General features: G+C 38.5%; 1 protein-coding gene across 1 annotated transcript in view; it reads right to left on the bottom strand.

Annotated features, from left to right (window-relative positions):
- The window catches only part of BBOX1 (gamma-butyrobetaine hydroxylase 1), a 63325-nt gene extending 49685 nt beyond the window's left edge, over window positions 1-13640 (bottom strand). Inside the window, exons 1-2 of the mRNA XM_052653317.1 lie at window positions 13422-13640; window positions 11783-11897 (exon numbers count right to left, since the gene is read on the bottom strand). Of these exons, the coding sequence (XP_052509277.1) occupies window positions 11783-11897; window positions 13422-13640 (334 nt within the window). The remainder of the gene's footprint in view (window positions 1-11782; window positions 11898-13421) is intronic.
- Between the last annotated feature and the right edge of the window lie 267 nt (window positions 13641-13907).

Below are 13907 nucleotides of genomic sequence, written 5' to 3'. Positions count from 1 at the left end.
GAATCAGCCATGGGTGTACATGTATCCCCCCATTCTGAACGCCCCTCACACCTCCCTCCCTACCCCATCCCTCTGGGCTGCCCCAGAGCAGAGCACTGACTTTGAGTGCACTGCTTTGTTCATTGAACTTGCACTGGTCATCTGTTTTACATATGGTAATATACATATTTCAGTGCTAGTCTCTCAAATCATCCCACTCTCATCTTCTCCCACATAGTCCAAAAGTCTGTTCTTTACATCTGTGTCTCTTTTGCTCTCTTGCATATAGGGTTGTCATTACCATCTTTCTAAATTCCACATATTTGCATTAATATACTGTATTGGTGTTTCTCTTTCAAGGAGTTACTTCACTCTGTATAATAGGCTCCAGTTTTAACCACCTCATTAGAACTGACTCAAATGCATTCTGTTTTACAGCTGGTAATACTGCATTGAGTATATGTACCACAACGTTCTTATCCATTCATCAGCTGATGGACATCCAGGTTGCTTCCATGCCCTGGCTATTGTAAACAGTGCTGCAATGAACACTGGGGTACGTGTGACTCTTTTAATTCTGGTTTCCTCAGTGTGTATGCCCAGCAGTGGGATTTCTACATCATACAGCAGTTCTATTTACAGTTTTTAAGGAGTCTCCAAACTGTTCTCCATAGAACAGTGTACTAGTTTACATTTCCACCAATAGCGTAAGAGGGTTCCCTTTTCTCCACACCCTCTCCAGCATTTATTGTTTGTAGACTTTTTGATGGCTGCCATCCTGACTGGTGTAAGATGGTACCTCATTGTGGTTTTGATTTGCATTTCTCTGATAATGAGTGATGCTGAGCATCTTCTCATGTGTTTGTTAGCCATTTATATCTCTTCTTTGGAGAAATGTCTGTTTAGTTCTTTGACTCACTTTTTGATTGGGTCATTTATTTTTCTGGTATTAAGCTACATGAGCTGCTTGTATATTTTGGAGATTGATTCTTTGTCAGTTGTTTCATTTGCCATTGTTTTCTCCCATTTTGAAGGCTGCCTTTTCACCTGGCTTATAGGTTTCTTCCTTGTGCAAAAGCTTTTAAGTTTAATTGGGTCCCATTTGTTTATTTTTGTTTTTATTTCCATTAAATAAAAGGTGGGTCATAGAGGATATTGCTGTGATTTACATCAGAGAGTGTTCTGCCTCTGTTTTCCTCTAAGAGTTTTATAGTTTCTGGTCTTACATTTAGATCTTTAATCCATTTTGAGTTTATTTTTGTGTATGGTGCTATAAAGTGTTCTTGTTTCATTCTTTTACAGGTGGTTGACCAGTTTTCCCAGCACCACTTGTTAAAGAAATTGTGTTTTCTCCATTGTATATTTTTGCCTCAATTGTCAAAGATAAGATGTCCATAGGTGTGTGGATTTATCTCTGGGCTTTCTATTTTGTTCCATTGATCTATATTTCTGTCCTTGTGCTGGTACCATACTGTCTTGATGATTGTAGCTTTGTAGTATATTCTGAAGTCAGGCAGATTGATTCCTCCAGTTCCATTCTTCTTTCTGAAGATTTCTTTGGTTATTTGAGGTTTCTTTTTTTGTGTGTTTCCATACAAATTATGAAATTATTTGTTCTAGTTCTGTGAAAAATACCATTGGTAGCTTGATAGGAATTACACTGAATTATGGAGAAGGCAATGGCAACCCACTCCAGTACTCCAGTACTCTTGCCTGTACTACTCCTCCAGTACAGGAGCCTGGTGGGCTGCAGTCCATGGGGTCTCTAAGGGTTGGACACGACTGAGCAACTTCACTTTCACTATAGATTACTTTGGGCAGTATACTCATTTTCACTATATTGATTCTTCCAATCCACAAACATGGTATATTTCTCCATCTGTTTGTGTCATCTTTCTTTCATCGGTGTTTTATAGTTATATATATATATAGGTCTTTTGTTTCTTTAGGTAAATTTATTCCTGAGTATTTTATTCTTTTCATTGTAATGGTGAATGAGATTTTTCCTTAATTTATCTTTCTGTTTTCTCACTGTTAGCATATAGGAATGCAAGAGGTTTCTGTGCATTAATTTTATATCCTACAACTTTACTATGTTCATTGATTAGCTCTAGTAAATTTCTGGTGGTGTCTTTAGGGTTTTCTAGGTAGAGGATCATGTCATCTGCAAACAGTGAGAATTTTTCTTCTTCTTTTCCAATCTGGATTTCTTTTATTTCTTTTTCTTCTCTGACACTGTGCCTAGGACTTACAAAACTATATCGAATAGTAGTGGTTGGCTAATAATACTTAACTAACCAGTAGATAACATCGCTTTTCCCCAAGTTTGCTGATCATCCTAGCTTCAGCAAACATTTTTACAGACCTGATTGGAATTAGGGTCAAAGTTGACCAGTCTTTCACTGCCTTCCTTAGTTTTATTTAAAGAAAACCGTCAGGTAGAAAAAATTTAGCCCAGACTTAAAATCAGTGTCTGAATGAGTGAAATCCTTTTCATGGCAATAATTCACTTCTGAGTCACTCTCAAGGGTTTAACCAGGATTATAATATGATTATTCTTCAAGTAAGGGGAACTCAATGGCACCCCACTCCAGTACTCTTGCCTGGAAAATCCCATGGACGGAGGAGCCTGGTAAGCTGCAGTCCATGGGATAGCGAAGAGTCAGACACGACTGAGCGACTTCACTTTCACTTTTCACTTTCATGCATTGGAGAAGGAAATGGCAACCCACTCCAGTGTTCTTGCCTGGAGAATCCCAGGGACGGGGGAGCCTGGTGGGCTGCCGTCTATGGGGTCGCACAGAGTCAGACACGACTGAATTGACTTAGCAGCAGCAGCAGCAGCAGCAGCAAGGGGAACTCATGCATAAGGCATGGTCATGATGCTGTCTCTCTCTCTCCTTTTATCCTTGCTCAGATGTTCTTTATTACACCTCTGCTATGTCCATGGCTCTTTATGTAGGAGAAGGGGAGGGAAAGGACCTAACAGGATCTGAGTAGCCACAGTGTGCCAGGCACTGAGCTAAGCACAGCACTTACTTTTTCCCACTTATTCTTCACATCCCACAGCTGAGAGGCATTGCCTCTTTTACATTTGGAAAAAGTGAGAGTCAGATAATTTATGACACGTAAGGTTCACAGAGCAGAAAGTCAAAGCCCCTTTGCTGATTCCAAAGCTGTTCTCCTTTTGTAACACTGTGCTGTTTTACAGGGGAAGCATGTTTTTGGCACACCATCCTCTTTCACTTCCTCTCCTAACAAATTCTAACAAAATTCTTTTGGAAAAATGTATAGCTTCCATTGTTATACCACAGCCTTGCATTTTAGTGTTACCAGTGAATTTATGTCCATTTTCTGGACTTGCTCGCTTTCTGGTCCATATTTTGTAGTTTGACTTTGTTGTTGTTGTTTAGTGGCTAAGTCTTATCTGACTCTTCTGTGACCCCATGGATGGTAGCCCACCAGGCTCCTCTGTCTTTGGGATTCTCCAGGCAAGAATAGTGGAGTAGATTGGCATTTCTTTCTTCAGGGGATCTTCCCAACCCGAGGAATGAACCCACATCTTCTGCATTGGCAGGTGGGTTCTTTATCACTGAGCCAGTTTGTCCCAGGGATAATTATAAATCTAGGGTGGAACTGTTGGTAAAAGGGTCCACTGGATGTGAGCTGGCTCTTGCAGGATGGAGAGGTGAAGTTTAGCCAGGCAGAAGAATAGAGTAAGTGATTGGGGAAACAAGCAGAATTTGGACAAAAGTAAGATTCCACATGCTTGTGGATGGGGATCTAGATTGCGGGATAAATTAGAAAGTCCCAGGGAAGACTTTGGACTGTATTGTGCTGCGGAGAATCACCAGGGCTGGGGGAGGGAAGATAATTATGGGCATCCGGAGGATAACCCTGCAGGGTTGTGCAAGCTGGGGGTGAAGACAGAGGCCATGTTATTCCAGTAACTCAAGTATGAGATAACAAAAGGCTTTGATGGACAACTTATACAATCTTTTTCACCTATAGCCTTTTGAATGTCAGTCTTCTCTGGGCAAACAGGCAATGAACATGGAAGCTTGATAGCTGACGGAAAAAAAATAGGATTGTACTTTTTTTTTTCTTTTCCTGTAAACTGATATACTATTTAAGAAGGTCAAGAAGCCTCTCAAGGCTGTTCTCTATAGTTATCAATATTTACAACTGCTTTCAAGGGAACCTTCTGAAGATGAAGTGAGGTCATACGTAAAGTGAGACATCGTTTTTCACTCAGTGTGGTGCTATTCAAGGCTGTAAGCAGGTCCCATCTCCATTGTGCAGATAAAGATTTGGGAACAAGAAAGGTTATGAAAATTGCTCAAGGTCACAGATCTAGCAAGACTTAGGTTCTAGAGTACTTTTAAATCAGTGTTATACTGTTCTTTTGATTCAAAGCAAAGTTACAGATTGGGAAAAATACAGAATTCTGAGCAAAAGGTTAAAGTTAGAGAAATCATTGAATGGAATAGAGACTAAAAACTATTTATCTAATTTGCTCAGCTAGAAAGTAGGCAAATCAACAGAATGGGTGAACAGCAACATCAAAAGTCTTTTCAAAAATCTTTTTTTTCCTTATGGGGATAGAAAAATTTAAGAAGAAATTAAAACTAATTTTTTTCCATGGGCATATTGAAAGTTCGGAACTGGAATCTAAGAAATTTAAGTATGAGGACGATATCTACTACTCCAAACTATGTTTGTTGCACTATGTTCTGCCATCTTGAAGAACAGAGTAGAACCAGAAGTGAGAAGTGATAGTTTTTTTAATCAGAATCAGTTGTCCATTTTTTTTTCTTTTCAGTTGGTGAATCTCCTAATGTGTACGCACTAACAGAAATGACATTAAATATATAACTTATGTGCCTATAGGTAGGTTTGGTAAAAGTGAAGCCAGCATAGAAAGCAATCCAACTTTACTTCTTGAAATTGCCACACTTTGGAATTTTCTTAATTTATAAATTCTAAATTTGCCATCCAATTGCCAATGTTACAAAACTTATTCCCATGCTGCAAGAAAAAGTAAGTCTTATTTGTGAGAAATGGAAACTTTTCACTCATTGGAGAAAGCCCACTTTACTTTTTCCCTATTTGAAAGAGAAGGGAAATAAAAGAAATAAATTTACTTTAGTGTAACTCTAGATAATTACTTTTCCAAGAATAAAGAAATTAGTATATTTTCCTTAACTTTTGACGTGGTAGGTATACTGAAAAATTATGAAAAGGGAATAGACTATAATAATTCTTCCTCAAAACAGATTTACTTTAGATTCTCAAAAATATCCTCAAACTTTTTCAAGGCTTTTGAAGATATCAACTTTTTGAAGACAAGAGCTTTTCAAAGTCCTATTTTACACTAACATTGGATGATGATATGATAGTTTAATTTATAAAGTTGTTAAATAATAAAAATGATTAAAAAATATATAATTAATGTTTCTTACCTAACAATTTTAAAAAAGTAATAGATGTAGTGCACAGGACTTCCCCCACCCTGTATTTCTGTAATGTGTCCAGCTTCAAAACAGACTTTATCTTTAATACTTTAATACATATCTCCGAGTATATGATTATGTGTTTTCTAGCTGGAAGTATGAATGGAGATGAAAAAAACATAAAAGAAAAAAGATCTGACCTAGAGTTTACAAGTAGAACCCCAAACTAGGCAGACGCCTGTGGAAACAACCTCCAGCCTGGGGGCTTCTGTTGGCTACACAACACTGCAGGATGCTTCTCAGACTGCGAATCTCCCATCTTGGACTCACTGACTTACAGTCCACAGGGATGTTAGACCCTTCAGATATTATGCCCTCGTTTATCAAGTGCAATGCAGAAACAGTGTGATAACAAATGATATGTGATTCAGAAAAGAACAGGACATATTGAAAGAAATCACTAAGGCACAGAGAAAAAGGGCAGCAAAATATGCATTTGTAAACTTACAAGCATTTAAGATACCTGTATTCATTTCATCAAAGCCCCAAACACATTTCTCTGAAACTTGATAGGTTCATTTCACATATGGCGGGCAAAATAGAGACTTTCTTTCTAAGAATACGAAGACTTTGGGCCATTCTCCCATCTGTGCATCAGAGTGTGCGCCTGAGTGACTTTTCCTAGGTCTTTCTTGGGAAGGCAATATATTTGGCAATGTGACATAGTGGCTTGATTGCTCTGATGCATCTGTTTTAACAGAGCTCTTCTGAAGCCATTCTGACTGGTAGTTCATACAGTTGGAACATTCTAACATAGCTTGGGAAAAAAAACCCTCCCAGTCCTTTTTATAATCACCAACTAATAAGTGAAACAGATACCTTCACTCCATCCCCGACTTGCCCTGCTAATTCCCACATCTGAGGGTTTAAGAATGGATGAAGGATGGGGCAACGTTTAGGGATATGGGTGAACTATTATGTGGGAATTGGGCATATTTGTTGTGTACATTACTTGCTCATTTTTTAAAAAGATAATAACTTTTGCTTTTTGGGCAAATTTCTATAAAAATAGGCTGTGTACCAAACCAATTCTATTCTTTGCACTGTAATGAAAATCTTCATCTTCAAGGACACATATGGCCCTCTATTAGAAAGGGGAGCTCTGTGTGTTTTTATTTTTTTAACCATATGCAAAATCACCACAGAGATCTTAGAGAGCCCTTATAGCTACTTGAGAGTTTTCAGTTCCTTCTGTGGCATATTCCTTTTGAAACAAAGAAGGAAGTCACAGCTATGGACTGAAGGGTTGTAATCTGATGAAGTACATAGGTGAAGGCTTGCTCTGATAGAAGAGGGGCATATGGAAATGAAGAGAAATATTCTTTTCTGACTGTACTGTGTACTTAGTTTCTGGATTGCTGACAAAACTGAGCAGATTGCTTCTATGGCATAAAGATTTTCTTCAAATTAAAACCTTTTAAATCTCAATTTGCGATAACAAATATTACTGATGTCAGAGAGTAATACACAAACATTTCAGTACCAATTCAAGGAGATAGCTAGGAAAACAAGCATTCATTCTGCCACCACATGTTAATAAAAAGAACAGATATTTAGGTTCATATACAAAAGATCACATTGTGCATTGATTCTTTTCTATTTTAGTCCTATCAGTTTTATTTTGGGAATTTTGCATCTTAAAGTTAGTCACCAAAAATCACTGTATAATTATGCCAATTTCTCATGAAAGCTAAAAAGCAATTTCAGAAAAATTCTTCATATTTCCAATGTTTTATTAAAATCTTCAGTTACATCCATCTATTTGGAAACATTCACACATGCTAGGCTTCGTTTTAAATGGGTAAAGATTAGAGGGCCAGAACCTCCTGTCCTCCAGGTTAATATCTATTTTTCTTGAGTACAAATACTACCTCTGTGCTCTCTGCTACTTCCCTAGTTTAAGTTCTTAATATTTCTTACAGGATGATTTCTAGATCATGCTATGGTTACCGTGCTCCTGAGCATTCCCCACACCAATCCATCCAGCCCAGATGACCATGACCAAGATTTTTCTACATCACAGATCTGATCTCTTCACCCTCTTTAATAAGATAAATACAAACCAAAAACCAAAGGGGTACACTGGAAGAGGGAAGGGTAAAATGCATTAAGAACAAAAGGAAGCTAAGGAGACATTCACAATCTCACAGGCACTTGAGAAATTATATGTGTTTGGTAAAAATCATCCTGAATGTAAATGCATCCTAAAAAAATGAAAATGTAAAATGCATCCTAAAAAAATAGATAAAGCCATCTTCTTAAATTTATAAACAATCATTTCTCTGGCCTTATAAGAAGAGAATCAGCCTGAAAAACTAACAGAAGGAAAAATACTTGACCTTGGTACTAAGCAAATTTCCTTGCCTTAGGGTTTAGGATTCAGCCTCTTACTAGGGCACTTAAGCCACTTCCTTCTTAGTTGCCTAACAATTGTAACTTTATCCATATTAAATTAATTGTGGTTTCCTAAACCTACCCTGCTCTATTATACTTTGCTCTTTTCTCTGTTGATAATTTACTTACTTTCTATCTTTGTCTAACAAATGGATTCTTCAAAACCCAGTTCAAGTATTAGGTCTTATTTGAGTCACATTTTCTCATCTCTTCAGAGTCCTTCTGCATTCTAATAAATCTTCTATGCATGTCTTCATGTACTAAAAATAATGTACTATACTTATTTGTTTCCATGGCTGATGTCCCCTCCTAGGTGGGATAAATCCTCTAGGGCAGAATCCATGTTTTTCTAAAAAAATTTTTAATTGGAATATAATTGCTTTATAATATTGAACTAGTTTCTCCTGTGCAACAATGTGAATCAGCTATAAGTATATATATATACCCTCTCCCTCTTGGGCCTCCCTCCCAACCCTCTAGGTCATCACAGAGCACCTAGTTGAGCTCCCTGGGCTATACAGCAGCTTCCCATTAGCTATCTATTTTACGACTTCCCTTTCACGTTTCACTTTCATGCATTGGAGAAGGAAATGGCAACCCACTCCAGTGTTCTTGCCTGGAGAATCCCAGGGACGGGGGAGCCTGGTGGGCTGCCGTCTATGGGGTTGCACAGAGTCGGTCACGACTGAAGCGACTTAGCAGCAGCAGCAGCAGTGTATATATGTCAATGCTATTCTTGCAGTTCATCCCACTCACTACTTCCCCACTGAGTCCAAAAATCCATTCTCTAAGTCTGCGTCTCTACTGTTGTTCAGTTTCTCAGTTGTGTTCAACTCTTTTATGACCCCATGGACTGCAGCACCCCAGGCTTCCCAGTCCTTCACCACTTCCCAGAGATTACTCAAACTCATGTCCATTGAGTTGGTGATGCCATCCAACTGTCTCATCCTCTGTCATTACCTTGTCTTCCTGCCTTCAGTGTTTCCCAGCATCAGGGTCTTTTCTAATGAGTCAGCTCTTCGCATCGGGTGGCCAAAGAAAGACTTTATTGCTGTCCTGCAATATGTCTTTTTAAAACTTGGTATTTCCTTACAGTTTTCAGCACAAGATAGGTGCAATTGAATAGAAATGTATGAGAGAATGATTGTTATCCATGTTTCCCAGCTGTGACTGTCCCATGACAAGAGCTTTTTCTGGTGGATGGTCTTTCCATTTCTGAGTGCAACATCTAATGCCAAGGGAAAATCAAGGAAAAGTAATCTGCATCTTGACACCAGATTTTAAAAATCTTTCTTCACTCTAAGGAAAGAGCAACAGATGAAACACTGCCACTGAGGACTGAAAGCAAAGCTCTTTTGCAAATGTAACTGAGTCTGTTTACTTGTTCTGAGTATGAATGTTTGAAAATACGCAATGGCAGGGAAATAAGGTGCCAAATTCTACAGGCAAAAAGACACAGAAGCAATATTTCCAAAATGATCCATTAATTTCTTCTTTTACCTACCAACCACACAGCTTGAGAATATATTTTAAAAATCTGATCTTGTTTTAAACCATTAAAATAGTTTCCATTGTCTAAATAACAGCCAGTTCTCCTTATATTATTTCTGATTGCAGCCTGTCCGTGTGACCTGTTTTTTCCACTGTTGAACTGAAAGTACTATCATTTCCGTCCTGCTACTGCCTGATAGTACTGAGAAATGCAAGCTATAAAACTGTGCTTGTCAAGAAATATTAATGGAGGGGGTGGCCGTACACTTTTACAATGCTTAAAAGCTTAAGCTGTAATAATAGAAAGTTGGCTTTTATTCCCTGAGATCATCAAAAGAACTTGAAGGAAATGAAAGTAAAATCCCATGGGGTTACAAAATTAAGGCAGAGTTAAGGAAAAATATTTTGAGTACCAGAAGAAATCTAAAATAAATAATAAAAAAATAATACACTTGTGATATTACTATTTGACCCAGACAGTTTCCATTCAGTTATGTAATTGGAGACTCTTTGAAGAATCTAGCCGTGAACTCACTGGGGGAAGGCAGGAAAAGCATCTTTCCTTGGATATCCATCTGGATTCCACCAGTTAGCTTGACTAGATAAAGAGGAAAATGGGTTTCTGATGGTTTAGACAGAAAGCACTAGAGCAAAACTTTGTCAGTTGTCAGAAGGGTAAGATTAAGGGATGGAGACCTATCCTTGAACAGGAAGGGGACCACATCACACCCTATTGATAACCATGGGTCAAGGTGAAGCTGTAGGGTTCTAGTGGGCAAATTAGTAATATCTCCATACCTAAGACACTGTTGTAAGTCTAGCACTGAAAACCAGGCAGAGTCACCATACAAGTTTGAGAATTTCAGATTTGAAAGCAGTAAGGTAAAAATCTGTGTCGTGGTATATGACCCAGAATCCCAAGAAGAGATGTGTTGCAAAATCCGATAAGGCCGATCAGTTGCTCAGAGGGACAGTGGTCCAATATATCTGGTTAACAGTGGAAAAGAGTGTTCAAGGAAGCTTACCTTGTTAGTGGATTTGTGCAAGTCAAGATTCTAGTAAATACATAAGAATCAGCATGTTCTCAAAATTGCCTTTGACCACATCATCTTATGACACAAATCTTCAAAATACACAGAGAATAAAGTTGTAATGGCTTCCCAGGTGACTCAGTGGTAAAGAATCCACCTGCCAATGCAGGAGCCTCAGGAGACGCGGGTTCAATCCCTGGCTCAAGAAGATCCCCTGGAGCAAGAAATGGCAACACACTCCAGTATTCTTGCTGGGATAATCACAGGGACAGAGGAGCCTGGTGGGCTACAGCCCATGGGATTGCAAAGAGATGGGCATGCCTGAGCATGCACAAAGTATTACTACTTCCCACTTCTCCCCAGCACTTCTGATTGAGTTGTATTATTGCATATCTCTGAAAAGTCGTATTTAAAAAATAACTTTCTATCTTATTAAGTACTTATTTTGTATTTCAGGTCAAGATTAAAACCTTCTTCATAGAGAACAGATTCATAGTTGCTAAAAGGGAGAGGAGATTGGAGGAAAGATGGAGTAGGAGTTTGTGGTTAACAAATTCAAACTATTATATGTAGAATGGATAAGCAAAAGGGCCTACTGGACAGCACAGGGAACTATATCAACATCCTGTGATAAACAATAATGGAAAAGAATATAATAAAAGTGTATTTATATGTATAACTGAATCACTTTGCTGTACAGCAGAAATTAACACATATTGTAAATCAACTATATTTCAATAAAAAAGAAAAAAGACTGAAAAGAAGGCTTTTTTTTAAAAGAATGAAGTCTTCCTTTTGACTGAATCTGTCTAGTGGAGATTTTCTGAATATTTCTGTGGTCACAGATTCCCTTGAGAGGCATACAAACTCTCCCCAAGCAATTTGCTGTGCACAAGCCTGACACACACACTCACATGCACATTCAATGCTGGGTATACTATTTCATGAGGTTCACAGATCACATAATTTTATGTGTGGATGCCAGTTTAGAAATATCTGCCTTGTTGATCTTGTGTTTTTCTGGCCTCAGATAAAACTGTTAAGGAACAAGTGTGCCTTTGATTCATCCTGCTTCTTTGCAGGGACACTTACGGAGTGTCTGTGGAGTGAAGGTTTTCATGTTAGATGACAAGGATACAAATTTGCTAAATTTCTTCTCTTTTGAGGTGGAAAATTCCAAGTTCTAGAATGTCTAGAACTGCTCTATGTTTCTTTCCATCTCTACTTGCATGATCTGTGTGGTAAATCATTAAACATTCCACATAAATTACAATAATATTTTAACCAGGGTACAAGGGCTTTAATTTGCTTCTGAGCAAATTTTTTACCATATGAGGTTTAAAGGTTAAAATCCGAAAACCGAAGCAAGGTTACCTGGCAAAAACAATTCTTTCTGGAGTCTTTCTCTGGCCTGCTGTGAAAAGCATCTTTTCTTCAGCCAATCAGCTCCATATTCACTGTGATGGTCATTTGGCCACATGATATGAACCTTATAACACAGAAAGCAAATATCACATAAACATATATTGTGCTTCTATGTACTTTGGTTCTCTGTTATTGCTGTTTCTGAAAGTTATTTAAGGCTATCAGAGAATCAAATTAGCTCTTGCTTTCTCTCCTTCTGTTTTTTAACTTATATACTCAAAAGCATAGAATAAACTTTTGGCAAAGGAAGAAACTGAACGCCAAGGAGATACAGCTGAGGTCTGAAGCCCCTTAAATACACGAGAAACAAAACCCGGCTAGATCTGAAGTTCTTGTTTCATAGTCTTAAAACCCGTGGTCCCTGAACTTTCTGTGATGACTTGAGGTCAGAGATCAATTAAGATTCCTGCCAATAATATCAGAAATAGTAATGATGATAATGAGGTAGATAGTAATAGGAGGAATAGCACCAGTTTGAGTGCATACTCTACAAGGAGCACTATAAACATAACTCACTTAGTCCTCATACAACTTGTGGGAGAAGCTATAACTAATATTCACATTTTCAGGTGAGGCAAGTAAGAGGAAATAACATGGTTAAAATCCCACAGCTAGCAAGCAGTGAACTCTGGCAGTAAAGTCCTTGATTCAAGATGAAGACAGGTGGGGGTGGATGACCTTGCTGGTCACACTTCCTTTTCTGATAACCATCCTAGCAAATTTGGAAGAGAAACAGGCTAGGGCTATGTCTGCTTTGTGGTTCTGAGAGCTGAGCTGTCAGGAATCCCATACGAAGTATTTTACGTCTACTCATGAATTTGACTAAAAATATTAATCAATGCAAGTTTTTGAGTGCTCACTGTATGCCAGCCACATGCTAACATTTTACGCATATTATCTCATTCAATCTTCACATCATCTCTAGGAGCAAATCTTGTTAGCATCCTTCATTTCTAGATGAGTAAACTGAGGTAAGGAGCACTCCCTATATTAGAGAAATAGTTTGATTGTACCTTCAAGGCTGCCACTCACTGAAGGAATAATGAGCAACTTTGTATATTTTATTAAAGATAATAGCAGTAGTAATAAAAGTGGTAATAATAATAGCAGAAGCTTTCACTTAGTGAGCATGCTGACTTGGCACCAAGCACTATGCAATCTTGTTTTTTTATACATGGCTCAGTGTTAAAGAATCTGCCTGCCAATGCAGGAGACACAGGAGATGCAGATTTGATCCCTGGGTTGGGAAGATACCCTGGAGTAGTAGCAGTAGTAGTGAAGTCGCTCAGTCATGTCTGACCCTTTGCAACCTCATGGACTGTAGCCTACCAAGCTCCTCTGTCCATGGGATTTTCCAGGCAATAGTATTGGGGTGGATTGCCATTGCCTGGAAAATTCCATGGACAGAGAAGCCTGGTGAGCTATAGTCCATGGGGTTGCCAAGACATGACTAATTGAGCACATTCCTGACTCTGATATTTAATATATACATACATTAAATACAATATAATTCATTATTTGAATTATTTGAGTCTAAACCTTTTATTTAAGTTGAGAAAGCAGGGAGAGATAATTTGGAGATAGTTACCTTTTTCCTGTCAAACATCAAATCTTTGATCCCGACGTACACATCAAGAGCTTCGATAAGAAGTTTCCGTGCTTTTGCCGAATCAAGGTAGCAGTCGGGACACTGACAGTTGTCCCGGAGCCACACAGCTGGGTAGATAGAGTCTGTACCATCCTGCCAGATGATTCGCATCAAGTGAGCTCCATCCAGCACTTCTGCCTTTTCGATGACGCAGCCCATGTTTCTGGTCCTTGGGGGTAAATCTTGTCAGCTACCTGCTATGACAAATCAGTGTTAAAAGGACTCTCAGGAGGGTCAGGCCTGAACTTGACTTCTAACAATTCAAATGGACTCTGGCTTCTGCTATTTGCTTGGGTTTGTGGTTTCACTTATCAGTGCTGGGACCTTTGTTCTGATGAGAGTATTTCATGAGCTGTAAACAGAAACACAGTAACTAAAAGTAAACAAGATAAATGCTCTGTCATGATCCAGACAGAAAGAATTCCT

The sequence above is a fragment of the Budorcas taxicolor genome, chromosome 15, assembly GCF_023091745.1.
Source record: "Budorcas taxicolor isolate Tak-1 chromosome 15, Takin1.1, whole genome shotgun sequence".
In the NCBI taxonomy this organism is placed as follows: domain Eukaryota; kingdom Metazoa; phylum Chordata; class Mammalia; order Artiodactyla; family Bovidae; genus Budorcas; species Budorcas taxicolor.
The sequence above is the reverse complement of the archived record's forward strand: the minus strand, read 5'-3'. Positions and strand labels throughout refer to the sequence as shown.